The following is a 15,982-nucleotide window of genomic DNA, read 5'->3' as shown; positions in this document are numbered from 1 at the left end:
TTGATAAAATTTAACTTTCTTAAGGACTACACATGAGTAAAAATATGTATATTAAAGTGTTAAAGTGTTAATTATTCTTTATAGGCAAGGCTATATGTGAGTCACTTTTATTGGTTGGTTGATCAGTTTGTCCCTATACAAATTATGAAAAATTGTGCAGTGAACTACTGTCACATTTTTAAGCAAATAAATTGGATCTTTATTTTGTCATCACCATGAAGTGTAAATGTGCAAGACACTTTTCATCCTCAGTGATCCACACATTCCTAGGTTATAGGCCCTTGAACATAGCTAACAAAGAGATATGCAGGTATTAGTGGGTACTAGTCGCTTTTGTGATAAAACTATAGTATTTATACCCCCAATTCCATTGGTAAAAGGGGCTATATAGGAGTCTCTTTGTCTGTCTGTCGATCTGTCTGTCCCGAAAATGTCATCGGATCTTCATTAAACTTGGTCAGAAGTTGTATCTAGATGTCTAGGTCAAGTTTGATTATGGGTCATGCCGGATCAAAAACTAGGTCACAGGGTCACTTAGTGCATTTAAACCGAAAGTTTGTCCAGACCATAACTATGTCATTTACCATTAGATTTTAAAATGACTTGGTATGTTTGTTCACCATCATGGGACGGTGTGTCGTGCGTAAGAATTACGTCGATATCTCCAAGGTCAAGGTCACACTTGGAGTTCAAAAGTCAAATGCTTTTCCGGGCCATAACTATGTCAATTATTGTGAGATTTTAAAATCATTTGGAACATTTGTTTACCATCAATGGACGGTGTGTCGCGCAAAAGAATTACGTCTTCAAGGTCAAGGTCACACTTTGAGTTCATAGGCAAAAAATAGCTATAAATGAGCTGGTCCGGGCCATAACTATGACGTTCATTGTGAGATTTTAAAATCATTAGGCACATTTGTTCACCATAATTGTACGGTGTGTCGCTCGAAAGAATTACGTCAATATCTGCAACGTCAATGTCACATTGTGAGTTCAAAGGTCAAAAATAGCCATAAATGATCTTGTCCAGGCCATAACTATGTCATTAAATGTGAGATTTTAAAATTACATGGATATTTCAAAGGTCAAGGTCACACTTTTAGTTCAAAATTAAAAAATCGCCATAAATGAGCTTGTCCGGGCCATAACTATGTCATTCATTGTGAGATTTTAAAATGACTCTGTACATTACTTTTGTTCAGAGTTATTGGACAGCGGGTCATGCGAAAGAATTCAAGAGTTCAAAGGTCATAATGGCCATAAATGATAATGGCATAATAATTCTTAAAAATTGCCATAAATTAGATTCTCTTGTTTTGTGAAGACAGCATGCAAAATAGTCTGTGTCAATGCGGCATGTGGGGGTATACGTCACGTCTGTGACAAAGCTCTATTTAATCATACTGTAAGGGGTAATGTCCACTTTAAACCATTGTGTGTGTGATATAGAAATGTTAAGCTTGCTCTCTCAGTTTCATACTTTAGACCCTCCACTCTGCAGGTGGTCGATATACCCGGTAATGTAAAGCAAATGCAATCAGTCTCATACTCAGCCCCTCCACTCTGCAGGTGGTCGATATACCCGGTAATGTAAAGCATATGCAATCAGTCTCATACTCAGCCCCACCACTCTGCAGGTGGTCGATACACCCGGTAATGTAAAGCAAATGCAATCAGTCTCATACTCAGCCCCTCCACTCTGCAGGTGGTCGATACACCCGGTAATGTAAAGCATATGCAATCAGTCTCATACTCAGCCCCTCCATTCTGCAGGTGGTCGATACACCCGGTAATGTAAAGCAAATGCAATCAGTCTCATACTCAGCCCCTCCACTCTGCAGGTGGTCGATACACCCGGTAATGTAAAGCAAATGCAATCAGTCTCATACTCGGCCCCTCCACTCTGCAGGTGGTCGATACACCCGGTAATGTAAAGCATATGCAATCAGTCTCATACTCAGCCCCTCCACTCTGCAGGTGGTAGATACACCCGGTAATGTAAAGTATATGCAATCAGTCTCATACTCAGCCCCTCCACTGTGCAGGTGGTGGATACACCCGGTAATGTAAAGCATATGCAATCAGTCTCATACTCAAGCCTCTCTACTCGCAGGTGGTCGATACACCCGGTAATGTTAAGCATATGCAATCAGTCTCATACTCAGCCCCTCCACTCTGCAGGTGGTTGATACACCCGGTAATGTAAAGCAAATGCAATCAGTCTCATACTCGGCCCCTCCACTCTGCAGGTGGTCGATACACCCGGTAATGTAAAGCATATGCAATCAGTCTCATACTCAGCCCCTCCACTCTGCAGGTGGTAGATACACCCGGTAATGTAAAGTATATGCAATCAGTCTCATACTCAGCCCCTCCACTGTGCAGGTGGTGGATACACCCGGTAATGTAAAGCATATGCAATCAGTCTCATACTCAAGCCTCTCTACTCGCAGGTGGTCGATACACCCGGTAATGTTAAGCATATGCAATCAGTCTCATACTCAGCCCCTCCACTCTGCAGGTGGTAGATACACCCGGTAATGTAAAGTATATGCAATCATTCTCATACTCAGCCCCTCCACTCTGCAGGTGGTCGATACACCCGGTAATGTAAAGTATATGCAATCAGTCTCATACTCGGCCCCTCCACTCTGCAGGTGGTCGATACACCCGGTAATGTAAATCATATGCAATAAGCCTCATACTCAGCCCCTCCACTCTGCAGGTGGTCGGAACACCCGGTAATGTTAAAGCATATGCAATCAGTCTTATACTCAGCCCCTCCACTATGCAGGTGGTTGATACACCCGGTAATGTAAAGCATATGCAATCAGTCTCATACTCGGCCCCTCCACTCTGCAGGTGGTTGATACACCCGGTAATGTAAAGTATATGCAATCAGTCTCATACTCAGCCCCTCCACTCTGCAGGTGGTTGATACACCCGGTAATGTAAAGTATATGCAATCAGTCTCATACTCAGCCCCTCCACTCTGCAGGTGGTCGATACACCCGGTAATGTAAAGTATATGCAATCAGTCTCATACTCGGCCCCTCCACTCTGCAGGTGGTCGATACACCCGGTAATGTAAAGCATATGCAATCAGTCTCATACTCAGCCCCTCCACTCTGCAGGTGGTCGATATACCCGGTAATGTAAAGCATATGCAATCAGTCTCATACTCAGCCCCTCAACTCTGCAGGTGGTAGATACACCCGGTAATGTAAAGCATATGCAATCAGTCTCATACTCAAGCCTATCTACTCTGCAGGTGGTGGATACACCCAGTAATGTTAAGCATATGCAATCAGTCTCATACTCAGCCCCTCCACTCTGCAGGTGGTCGATATACCTGGTAATGTAAAGCATATGCAATCAGTCTCATACTCAGCCCCTCCACTCTGCAGGTGGTCGATATACCCGGTAATGTAAAGCATATGCAATCAGTCTCATACTCAGCCCCTCCACTCTGCAGGTGGTCGATACACCCGGTAATGTAAAGCATATGCAATCAGTCTCATACTCAGCCCCTCCACTCTGTCGGTGGTGGATACATCCGGTAATGTAAAGCATATGCAATCAGTCTCATACTCAAGCCTCTCTACTCTGCAGGTGGTCGATACTCCTGGTATCCTGGACCACTCTCTGGAGGATCGTAATACCATTGAGATGCAGGCCATTACAGCGCTGGCCCATCTGAGGGCTGCTGTCCTCTACATGATGGATCTGTCAGAGCAGTGTGGTCACACCATTGAACAACAGGTAGGATTCACAGCATGAGCATAAAGTGTCGTCCCAGATTAGCCTGTCCAGTCAGCACTGGCTAATCAGGGACGACACTTTCAGCCCTAACTGGATTTTCGCTTAGAAGTGACTTTCTTTAAAGCATAAAGCCCTTATGCATGTGTTTAAAATGACATCCAAGATTAGCCTGTGCTGTCCACACTGGCTTATCAGGGACAACACTTTCTTATTTAATCTAAGTTTTCTTGAAAGAGTTCTGTTCTAAAAGAAAATCCACTCTGGACAGACACTACACTGGATTTTCTTACAAAGAGATTTCCTTAAAACAAAAAACTGTAGGCTGATCTGGACCCGCATTTTCTGCATATGCATTAAGCCCTGTTTTCAAAGAGCATGACCCATTCTCGTGATATACATGTATCAATATATTATAACCCACTTGCTCCTTTACTGGCTGTTATATCTTTTTTTCATTCTGGTACTTAATCATCTTCAAACAGTTAGTTTACTTTTCCTAATCTTTTTAACAGACTTATTTATCAATGACTTTCCTATTGTTAGTGGTTATTTTTTGTGATTTAATATATTAGATTTATAATATGTAATGCAGAATCTGAATCTATATGATGATTTAGTTTAATTAAAAAAATTGCATTTGTTTGTTCCTATTTTTCATGCAATTAAACTGGTTGTTTTCATTCAACAGGTGTCACTCTTCAATAATATCAAGCCTTTGTTTTCCAACAAGCCCCTCTTAGTGTGCGTCAATAAGACAGACGTCGTAAAACTAGACGACTTGTCAGATGACAAAAAGGTATTTATGAAGTTGTTATGAGTAAATTTTTACAAAGCTATAGCTCCTGTAAAATTTAAGATATATTTGTTCCAAATACTTCTGCAAATCTTAAGATATATTTGTTCAAGTATGTTTATCAAACTTGAGATGTATTTGTTCAAGTATGTTTATCAAACTTGAGATGTATTTGTTCAAGTATGTTTATCAAACTTGAGATGTATTTGTTCAAGTATGTTTATCAAACTTGAGATGTATTTGTTCAAGTATGTTTATCAAACTTGAGATGTATGTGTTCAAGTATGTTTATCAAACTTGAGATGTATTTGTTCAAGTATGTTTATCAAACTTGAGATGTATTTGTTCCAAATACTTTTATAAGACTATGCATATAGTTGTTCCATTAACTTCTCTATCTGTAAATATCATATATATTTATGCCCCCCTTCAAAGAAGAGGGGGTATATTGTTTTGCACATGTCGGTCGGTCTGTCCGTCCGTCGGTCTGTCCACCAGATGGTTTCCGGATGATAACTGAAGAACGCTTAGGCCTAGGATCATGAAACTTCATAGGTACATTGATCATGACTGGCAAATGACCCCTATAACCACTACAACTGACAGCCCATATGGGGGACATGCATGTTTTACAAACAGCCCTTGTTGTTATAAGCACTTTTTGAAATTTTATGTTTATTCGTTCCAAATCTGAGATATATTTTGATACAAATACACAGCAATCCTTTCCAATTTCAAGCATTATTTTTGGTCCATCTCTATCAGTTGGTTTCCATGGTGTTTTTACAAGGTCACATTGTTGGCCTTTATTCACGACTTTAGTGACAACATATCCATTATTCTTTTTGTTCTTCAAAAAGTACTTGATGCATTGATAGCAGGCTCAATTTATTTCTGTTTAAAAAAAGAAATAGAAAAAAGATCAATCCACAAATCACAAAGTATTTAAAAATTGATTTCACAAATGATTGTTCAATGTTTTTCACTGTTGATTTATAGCTTTGGGCCATACATATTTTTGTAAAAAATGCTTTTCCCCCTAAATTAAAAAAAAATAATCCCATCTGGAAAAAATTTGTTCAGTGAAACAAGTGGTCAATTATATTGAAACCGTGGTGTGTTTATGTTCAATAAGGATATACATTTAATATAGCCACACTGAATTCGTAGTATGTTTTACTCACGTCCTAAATATTGCTTCAGGCATTGCTGGCAGAGTTTGGAACTGAGGAGATACCACTTATGCAGATGAGCACATTGACAGAGGAGGGAGTGATAGAAGTCCGAAATGAGGTACAGTTAAAACACAATACATTGTTATTCTCAAGCTTCCACAAATATCAATTATATTGAAATGAATCAATATTGTCCAATGATTGCTCTTTGATATCACTGTTAAGCAGTTTACAATTTTGTCTTCAAACATGATCAACATAACCACATCACCTAATCCTATTGTCAATTGACCTTCACATTGATATTTTTTTGTAACTTAACTAATTTAAAATGTCAATATTCTAAGTCAAGCCATAATCATGTATTTGCTTGAATATCATGTTTTGCTTTCTCAAAAGCTCGGAGCTTTAATGGATTTTATCTATGACCCCTATCATCATCATGTGACCTCATGTAGACCTTGACTTTGACCTATTTTTGGACTTTGAGTGAGTAAGTTTGAAGGTTGAAATTCTACGTTAACTCACGATGACACAGTTCGTCTTACGTCAATAATGTTTCCTTCAAAGTTCTTTCATGTGCATTAATGATGTCTTGGAATACTATTGATTCACCTACATCACAGTAAGTCATGTTGATATTGACTTTTACCTACTATTGGACAAGTTCAGAATGTCAAAATTCTGGGCCAACTCCAAAAGACATGTTTTGTCTAATATTTATTCTGCTTGCTACAAAGATTTGATATTAATATGGTATTTATCTATGAACACTCAATGCTACAAAGATTTGATATTAATATGGTAGTTATCTATGAACACTCTCAAGACCTCACCCCATTTTGACCTAAACTTTGATCTACTTTTTTACCTAGACTTATTCAGAGGGGTTCATCAGTATTGATAAGGCATCCACATTTGTATAATTAGGAGTTACATTTGGTTGCTTTGTCTTCCATTTCTTACAAAATGTTGTATTTGTGGTGCAAAGTTCTTCCAAATACCTCAAGCAATTAATTTTAAATGTGTCCAAGGGGATTAGATGTGTAAGACACTTTTCATCTCCGTGGGTTAAATTTTAAAGATGCCTCAAATGTGTAAATTCATACAAAGCGTAATAAATTCGAGTGGGTCTCTTCGAAAAGTGGACTTATGCATTTGCGTAAAGTATCGTCTCAGATAGCCGGAGAAGTTTGCACAGGCATTTATATGACGACACGTTTGGCCAAGACAGGATTTTCATTAAGAGACATCCTTATAACAAGTTCCATAAATGTGTATTGTTTTTCCTGTTTTGCCTGCAATGACTGCTTCTGGTCTACAAGTTTGAGATGTTAAGATGGGGGATGTTTAGGAGACCATACCTTGGTCTTAAATATCAGTATAGTTATTAAATAATATTTAAATATGTATATTGACTGAGACTTGCCTAGATGTGTACTGCCTTAGTTTATGTATTCACTTAAAATGTTATTTGTTTTAGGCCTGTGATAGATTACTTGCCCACAGAGTGGAGACAAAGATTAAAACTCGTAAAGTGAATGACATCAGTAACCGCCTGCATGTTGCAGTCCCACAGAAGAGAGACCAGAAGGTAAATTAATGCATAAGTATGAATACTTTTATCATGCATCACCTAACTTTCCCATGTTTAATTCCTCTTTAACACTCCTTACATAATTTTAATATGACATGACATTTAAACGCAACATCTTCCATTGGGCTACAATTTTTAATAAACCCTGCATTTTGGGATATTATTTTAAAGCGAATAATCATAAGGCGGTAGTTTAAATTATAAATTAAATGAATTTAATGAGTGCTTGATTTTTATTTGACTTGTATTTTTATGTAAAGCAAATTTGTTGGTTATAATTAAAAAAAATATCAGGCATCATCATGGCATAGTAAATATTGCCCCCTCCAGAAGTAATGTCTACCCGGGTCTCAGTCATAAATAGACATAAATCTCCTGTAGTATTTATTCTACATGTCAACTGCTTATAATAATTATATATTACAACAAATACTGTCACCAATTAAATAGAATTTACTTAGCTCTTTTATCCAATATCAGCAGCTGGAAAACGCATGTTCATAATGTTTGTTATTTTAAATGAACAGAAATAATGCATGTATCAATAGCTCACTGAAAGGGGGTGTTTGAATTTTGTGTTGCAAAACACTGGATCCATCTATATAAGTATAGTTTTCACAGATATGAATTTACTAAATTTGTATAGATCAAATTTGTGTTTGCTTCAAATATTCTCTTGCCATATCAATAACTTTTATGCTATTGTGAACCACAGAAATACAATCCAACATTTAAACTGGGTTCTTTAACCCTTTCCCACTCAGAAGCAAAGTGAAAATTGCTGTATGTGACCAGCTTAAAACCAAAACGGCCTGACATTTTTCGTGTTTTACGCTTTTTGCTGCTCTATAGTATTGTTGGGTTCGAAATGAGGTCTTGAATCTAATAAGAAAGGTCTTTAAGATATTCTAAGGGACTACACATGTGTAAAATGCATATCTGATTGGTGAAAGGTTAAGGACAAGTCTGAATGGGTTAGCTATCAAATGTGCGGCATAACTTGTAGGAGCGGCCCCCATGCATCCCAGAGTCAGTGAGGAGGAAGCGTGAAGCCATGGAGACCGGCAAGGAGAAACGGAAGTTGGAGAGGGACATAGAGCTGGAGGAGGGAGATGACTATATACTGGATCTGAGGAGTGAGTGACATATTGAGACCTACTCTGTAACCATTGGAGCCCTGCTCTAGGAAATAGGGTTGAATGCATGAGCGTAATGTGGCGTCCCAGATTTGCCTGCGGTTTGAACAGGCTAATCAGAGACAACATTTTACGCGTTTGTTTTATTTTAAGTTGGTCGCGTTAGCGGCCAGCTAAATTTACAGAGCATATTTTGCAAATAAGTATGTGCTTAGAAGCCTTAAGTACGGTAAGAACCACAACTCACTCTGCAAGGGACGATTACCGCTGCCTGTTTGCAGCAGACGATAAATGATTATGCTCTTGCATTGAGTGTATATACCAGCTTGTTAGTCTACATTGGCCAGTCTAGTGTTTATCATTGAAATCTGTACATATTGGCTGCTTTCAGGGAAAACGAGTCTTAATGCACGTCAAATAAGATTAGCCTGTGCTTTGCGCACAAGCTAATCAAGGACAACAACAGTGAACAACTGCAGTGCCTTCAGCGGTTTGATTGTTAATCAAATGTCTCTAAGAAAAAGGCCAGTTTAGACGGAAAGTGTCGCCCCTGAATAGTCTGTGCGGACAGCACACTCTAATCTTAGACGACACTACGCGCATGCATTCATCCCCATTTTCCCAGAGTGAGTTTATTTTTTCTAAGGCCCTTTTTGTGTGGCGCTGCGCCATGCCCCTGTTCTGAAGCGCCACTTTGCCCTTGTTAAAGGCTAAGTCCGCCATGTGCTATTATTGACAACATCTTAATGGCCTCTTGACCAAACTTCTAAGCAGATTAGTATCAGAGATGCGCACGGTTGTGAATTAGTCGTGCATGAATAACCCCCTGTCAATATCACACACTGCCTTTGTGTTTTTAGCTCATCTATTTATTTATTTTTAAATATGAGCTATTGTTATCACCTTGGCGTTGGCGTCCGGTTAAGTTTTGTGTTTAGGTCCACTTTCCTCATAAAGTATCAAAGCTATTGCATTAAAACTTGGTAAACTTACTTACTCTCATGAGGGGACTGGGCAGGCAAAGTTAGATAACTCTGGCTGGCATTTTGATAGAATTATGTGCCCTTTTTATACTTAGAAAATTGAAAATTTTGTTAAGTTTTGTGTTTAGGTCCACTTTATTCCTAAAGTATCAAAGCTATTGCTTTTGTACTTGCAACACTTACTAACTATCATAAGGGGACTGTGCAGGCAAAATTATGAAACTCTGACTGGCATTTTGACAGAATTATGGCCCCTTTATACTTAAAAAATTGAAAATTGTGTTTTGTGTTATGGTCCACTTAACTCCTTAAGTATTGCTTTCAGACTTGGAACACTCGATTACTGTCATAAGGGTACTGTTCAGGACAAGTTGCATAACTCTGGTTGGCATTTGGACGGAATTATGGCCCTTTTTTGACTTGAATATTTGGTTTAATTTTCTGTTTATATCAACTCTACTTCTAAAGTATCAAGGCTATTGCTTTCAAACTTCAAATACTTTCATACTATCATGAGGGTTCTGTATCGGCAAGTTGAATTTGACCTTGACCTTTGAATGACCTTTACTCTCAAGGTCAAATTATTAAATTTTGCTTAAATTGCCATAACTTTTTTATTTATGATCAGATTTGATTGATACTAACAACACTTACCTGACATACCGCAATAGACTCCACCCAAACCATCCCCCACGCCGCACCCCAGAATCCCCCCCCCCCCTCAAATTTTGCTCTTTTTTATTCTTATATTTGGAAGATAATGTAATAAATGACCACACACCCCACTCCTCTCCTTTTTGATTGAGATAGGTCCCTTCACCTTTAAAAAGAAAAATAGATGAGCGGTCTGCACCCGCTAGGCAGTGCTCTTGTTTTAATACCAAGCACACTTATCGGTCCATAATGTGTACAAGATTCTCATTAGAAAATGGGATAAGACAAACCATTTATATGTTAGTGGATCTGTTTGTAATCAGATTCATATGCATATATTGATTAATTATGTTTGTCATGCTGTTCAGTTTACTGAAAATGCATGGAACTGAAATTGAAGACATTACAAGGTAAACACATTAATATTAATTAAAGAAAGTTATATACATCAATAACAATTATGTTTGATATTATCCCAAAACTGCCACTGATGCACTTAAATGTTCCTCTTAAAACCAGGTTTTCACAGGTCATTTTGCCCTTTTTTGCCTAAACTGCCCTTGTTGAATGTACTCGGCCATGAATATATGCCCTCCTGGGCAAAACACTAGAGGCACATTTAAATATGGCGACGTTTGTTGATTTTCGTACATTTTCAAGGTAAGGTGTCTTCCATAGCTCTTAACACGCGTGTTTTGAGCTTATTAATCAAATTCATTGCTGTTTAAAAAAATCTTAAAATCACTACATGTTGTATTACTAAAAATAGAAAAACAGGTTGTTCCCTGTCTGAAAACTGATATGTTAATGAGATCATGAATTTGATGATGTTCATTGATATAGAAGACAAAATTAGAAGTGCACAACAATCTATAAAGGCACTTTTCTATATAATGTTTAGTACTTATGATAATGTGATTTGCAACCATTTGTTAAGGGCTTGTCAATTTTCATTTTGATCAGAGTTTATAGGGCTTTACATAGGGCAGTCTAATGAATTTTTTCCTAGTTATCATTAATTTTCAGAACCTGTAAAATAGTAACCAACATTAATAAAAACTATTTTTAAACAGTTCTTTAATTCTTAATTCTTATTAGTAACTGTTCTCTCTACTACAGAGACTTGGGACCTGCCAAAACCAGAAGAGAAATACGATATTTTACCTGAGATTTGGGAGGGACATAATGTGGCTGACTTCATTGACCCAGATATAATGGAGGTAAGTAATGCAGTATTGACTATTTTGAATACAGCATCCATGGTAGTACAAGTCATACACTGAGGAATTCAACACTCATGTTCACTATTTGATGACCGTTTCAAAATAGTTATAAACGAGTTATAATATTCTTACCACATGTTTCACTGACTGTGTATTTACAGATTTACTTCATGTTCCACCTTCTTCCAGTCACATCCAGTGTCATTCCCCCCCCCCCCCCAACCCCTCCCCCCCCCAAAAAATAATTACCTTTCAAGCATTGTTTCTTAATTTATGAACTTGTGCATGGGCTATTTTTATCATCCTTGGTTCAATAATACAGATGTTATGCCCCTTTTTCAACTTTAAAATGGTGGTGCTTGGAGAAACTCTCAGTCACTATTTTGACAAACTCTGGTTATACCAGGACTGGGCCAGGTAGAGTCATGGGGGTTTTTTTAGGGAAAGGGGAAGACTCTGGGTGAAAGGGGAAAATAGAGTGCAAAAGAGACATATTTTGGGAAAAAATAAAAACTGTTTTAATCAATGTCTATAACTCATCTACTCTGATTTCAGGCAGGGTTTGTTTTGGGTTGTAGGGGATGGGGCCTTTAGCCCTTATGTGGGGGAAATTTTACGCATGATTTTCTACTTTGGGGAAAAATACTTACTCTCTCTTTATAACATTTGTACATGTTTGCACTATATTCATTGCTTTGTTCATAATTAAGTACATTTGACCAGATTAAATTAAGATATAATTGAGATATTCTAATCATGAGACACATCTTTCTATTAAAAAAAAAAAAAAAATAATATTTTTTTTAAGGGGGAATTTTTTGGACAGGAAAGGGAGGGGAAAAAACAGCCTAGTTTGTTGGGGGAAGACGCCGATATTCGGCGTCTGTTATATAAGATAAAAAACCCTGAGAGTGCTGGCCTGAAAATTACCTGTAAGAGATCTTGAGTTTGTTTTCGTTTTTTATGACTTTTAAGAGCATTCTCCCCATACCTGTGATTCTAGTAGTGCCTTTAACAGTGTCAGGTAATTGGTGTGCTTTTAGTACAGCTAGATAGTCAAGCTTTCTGGGAAAATAAGAACACTGGTTGGTTAAAATAGCACTGAGATGAGAATCAATCCTTTCCCATCCAGTAGCAAAAAGATAATAACCAGAACAGCCTTCGTGTAACTCGCAGTTTGTTTCAGTTTTATGCCTTTTTGAAGCTCATCAGACTAAGGGTTGGAGATAAAGCCTTTTAAACTTGTATTTAGTAAGAAAGGTCTTAGATTTGTTTTGATTTTCAAATAAACTACAAACAAGAAAAGAGCATATCTAAGTGGTAATGGGTTAAAACTGTACAATACGGCAGAAAAATCAAAAGAACATAATCTGTGTGTTTAATTTTTGCAGAAACTGGATGCTATGGAGAAAAATGTGATAATGGTTGGTTAATAAAACACTGAAATGTGACTAAAAACTGTAAAATATGGCGGAAAAATCATAAGAACAAAACTTGCATGTTCTATGCTTGCAGAAACTGGATGCACTGGAGCGTGAAGAGGAGCTGCGTGAGAAGGCTGGTTACTATGACAACGAGGACAGTGAGGAGGATGAGAACATGCTGGAGCTAAGGAAGACAGCTGCCAAGTAAGGATTGGGTTCCTGGAGAAGAAAGATAGCCATTAAATTAGCCTCGTTCTGAAAAAACGGGTTTAATGAAAGTGTGTAAAGTGTTGTCCCTGATAAGCCTGTTTAGTCTGCACAGGCTTTAATGAATGTGTGTAAAGTGTTGTCCCTGATAAGCCTGTTTAGTCTGCACAGGCTTTAATGAAAGTGTGTAAAGTGTTGTCCCTGATAAGCCTGTTTAGTCTGCACAGGCTTTAATGAATGTGTGTAAAGTGTTGTCCCTGATAAGCCTGTTTAGTCTGCACAGGCTTTAATGAATGTGTGTAAAGTGTTGTCCCTGATAAGCCTGTTTAGTCTGCACAGGCTTTAATGAAAGTGTGTAAAGTGTTGTCCCTGATAAGCCTGTTTAATGAATGTGTGTAAAGTGTTGTCTCTGATAAGCCTGTTTAATGAATGTGTGTAAAGTGTTGTCCCTGATAAGCCTGTTAAGTCTGCACAGGCTTTAATGAATGTGTGTAAAGTGTTGTCCCTGATAAGCCTGTTTAGTCTGCACAGGCTTTAATGAAAGTGTGTAAAGTGTTGTCCCTGATAAGCCTGTTTAGTCTGCACAGGCTTTAATGAAAGTGTGTAAAGTGTTGTCCCTGATAAGCCTGTTTAGTCTGCACAGGCTTTAATGAATGTGTGTAAAGTGTTGTCCCTGATAAGCCTGTTAGGTCTGCACAGGCTTTAATGAATGTGTGTAAAGTGTTGTCCCTGATAAGCCTGTTTAGTCTGCACAGGCTTTAATGAAAGTGTGTAAAGTGTCGTCCCTGATAAGCCTGTTTAGTCTGCACAGGCTTTAATGAATGTGTGTAAAGTGTTGTCCTTTATAAGCCTGTTTAGTCTGCACAGGCTTTAATGAAAGTGTGTAAAGTGTTGTCCCTGATAAGCCTGTTTAGTCTGCACAGGCTTTAATGAATGTGTGTAAAGTGTTGTCCCTGATAAGCCTGTTTAGTCTGCACAGGCTTTAATGAATGTGTGTAAAGTGTTGTCCCTGATAAGCCTGTTAAGTCTGCACAGGCTTTAATGAATGTGTGTAAAGTGTTGTCCCTGATAAGCCTGTTAAGTCTGCACAGGCTTTACTGAATGTGTGTAAAGTGTTGTCCCTGATAAGCCTGTTAAGTCTGCACAGGCTTTAATGAATGTGTGTAAAGTGTTGTCCCTGATAAGCCTGTTAAGTCTGCACAGGCTTTAATGAAAGTGTGTAAAGTGTTGTCCCTGATAAGCCCGTTAAGTCTGCACAGGCTTTAATGAATGTGTGTAAAGTGTTGTCCCTGATAAGCCTGTTTAGTCTGCACAGGCTTTAATGAAAGTGTGTAAAGTGTTGTCCCTGATAAGCCTGTTAAGTCTGCACAGGCTTTAATGAATGTGTGTAAAGTGTTGTCCCTGATAAGCCTGTTAAGTCTGCACAGGCTTTAATGAATGTGTGTAAAGTGTTGTCCCTGATAAGCCTGTTTAGTCTGCACAAGCTTTAATGAATGTGTGTAAAGTGTTGTCCCTGATAAGCCTGTTTAGTCTGCACAGGCTTTAATGAAAGTGTGTAAAGTGTTGTCCCTGATAAGCCTGTTTAATGAATGTGTGTAAAGTGTTGTCCCTGATAAGCCTGTTTAATGAATGTGTGTAAAGTGTTGTCCCTGATAAGCCTGTTTAATGAATGTGTGTAAAGTGTTGTCCCTGATAAGCCTGTTTAATGAATGTGTGTAAAGTGTTGTCCCTGATAAGCCTGTTTAATGAATGTGTGTAAAGTGTTGTCCCTGATAAGCCTGTTTAATGAATGTGTGTAAAGTGTTGTCCCTGATAAGCCTGTTTAGTCTGCACAGGCTTATCAGAGAGGACACTTTGCACCTTAACTTGACTTTTTTGCTGGGAAGAGACTTTAAACAAAAAATACCATGAGACCAAAAAGTGTTGCCACTGATATGCCAGTGCAGACTTACAAAAAGCAGGGGTTTCATTTAGTTTCAGAAAGATTCCTCTCATACGTTTTTTGGAGGATCTTTTTCTGCCAGTTCCAGAAGTGGTACCTCATATCGAAAAAAATAATCCAGTAATGAGTTCAAAAAAATTAGTGCTTTATATGACTCCCTAATCTCTTTAATTCTTAAATAAGTACCGTAATTACTCTATGTTTTGGACACGTAAAAATAATTATTTCTTTTCATGTCCGAAAACTTAGATACGAAAAATATTCACAAAATACAGGTGTCCGAAAACATAGAGTCGAAAATTGAAGTGTCCGAAAATAGCGTCAATTGTATCAACGACTACCGGTAATAGCACGCGCTTGTAAAATACCATGCCGCAAAGTATAAATTAAAGTTATATATGTTTGCACTGCATTTTAAATTATTTTAAATGCTTCATTTATGTGACAGAAAGTTACTACAAATTTGTACTTTGACCAACGAGTTCAAAGATGAGCATGTGAATGTACCGATACACGCTAGTATGAACCTGTAATTAACGAAATACAAAAGCAAACTATGAATTCTGTGCATGCTCATTTCCGATATTTGTTGTCTAACACCTTCCATTGTTCGTAAAACTTGCAATAGGGTGCATCACACTTCGAAGCGTTTAGTATTTGTCACAGTTATATTACTGAGATTGGGTAGTACCATTGCGGTAGATAATGGAACTGTTAATTGGCACTACCCCTGGTTATTGTCATAACGCTTATGCTATCGGGCGAAACCATTGTCTAATACCGGTTTACAAGGTTATTTACCCAATAACGCATATGTAGTGGTCCGTTGCCCTCAGACATGCACCTGCCATGTTTTATGATGTTAATCTGGTTGTAAAACCCCATGATCGAAGTGTCATTAGATATCGAAAACAGGACCGAAATTCGGTAAAATAGCGGTGCAAAATAAACTGTCCGAAAACTTAGAGACATTAATTATGGACGAAAACTCGTGTGTCCGAAAATTAAGAGTCAAGAAAAATAATTATTTTTGCTTAAAAAGGGGGTGTCCGAAAACTTAGAGTGTCCGAAAACATAGAGTAATTA

At 38.0% G+C, this 15,982-nt stretch overlaps 1 protein-coding gene across 1 annotated transcript in view; it reads left to right on the top strand.

Moving 5' to 3' along the window:
* The window catches only part of LOC127859498 (GTP-binding protein 4-like), a 34,472-nt gene that overhangs the window by 14,487 nt on the left and 4,003 nt on the right, over window positions 1-15,982 (top strand). Inside the window, exons 7-13 of the mRNA XM_052396978.1 lie at window positions 3,613-3,762; window positions 4,451-4,558; window positions 5,759-5,848; window positions 7,214-7,324; window positions 8,334-8,463; window positions 11,220-11,320; window positions 12,839-12,951. Of these exons, the coding sequence (XP_052252938.1) occupies window positions 3,613-3,762; window positions 4,451-4,558; window positions 5,759-5,848; window positions 7,214-7,324; window positions 8,334-8,463; window positions 11,220-11,320; window positions 12,839-12,951 (803 nt within the window). The remainder of the gene's footprint in view (window positions 1-3,612; window positions 3,763-4,450; window positions 4,559-5,758; window positions 5,849-7,213; window positions 7,325-8,333; window positions 8,464-11,219; window positions 11,321-12,838; window positions 12,952-15,982) is intronic.

Source organism: Dreissena polymorpha, chromosome 15 (assembly GCF_020536995.1).
Source record: "Dreissena polymorpha isolate Duluth1 chromosome 15, UMN_Dpol_1.0, whole genome shotgun sequence".
NCBI classification, from domain to species: domain Eukaryota; kingdom Metazoa; phylum Mollusca; class Bivalvia; order Myida; family Dreissenidae; genus Dreissena; species Dreissena polymorpha.
Note: the sequence above shows the minus strand (reverse complement) of the source record. Positions and strands in the feature narration are given on the sequence as shown.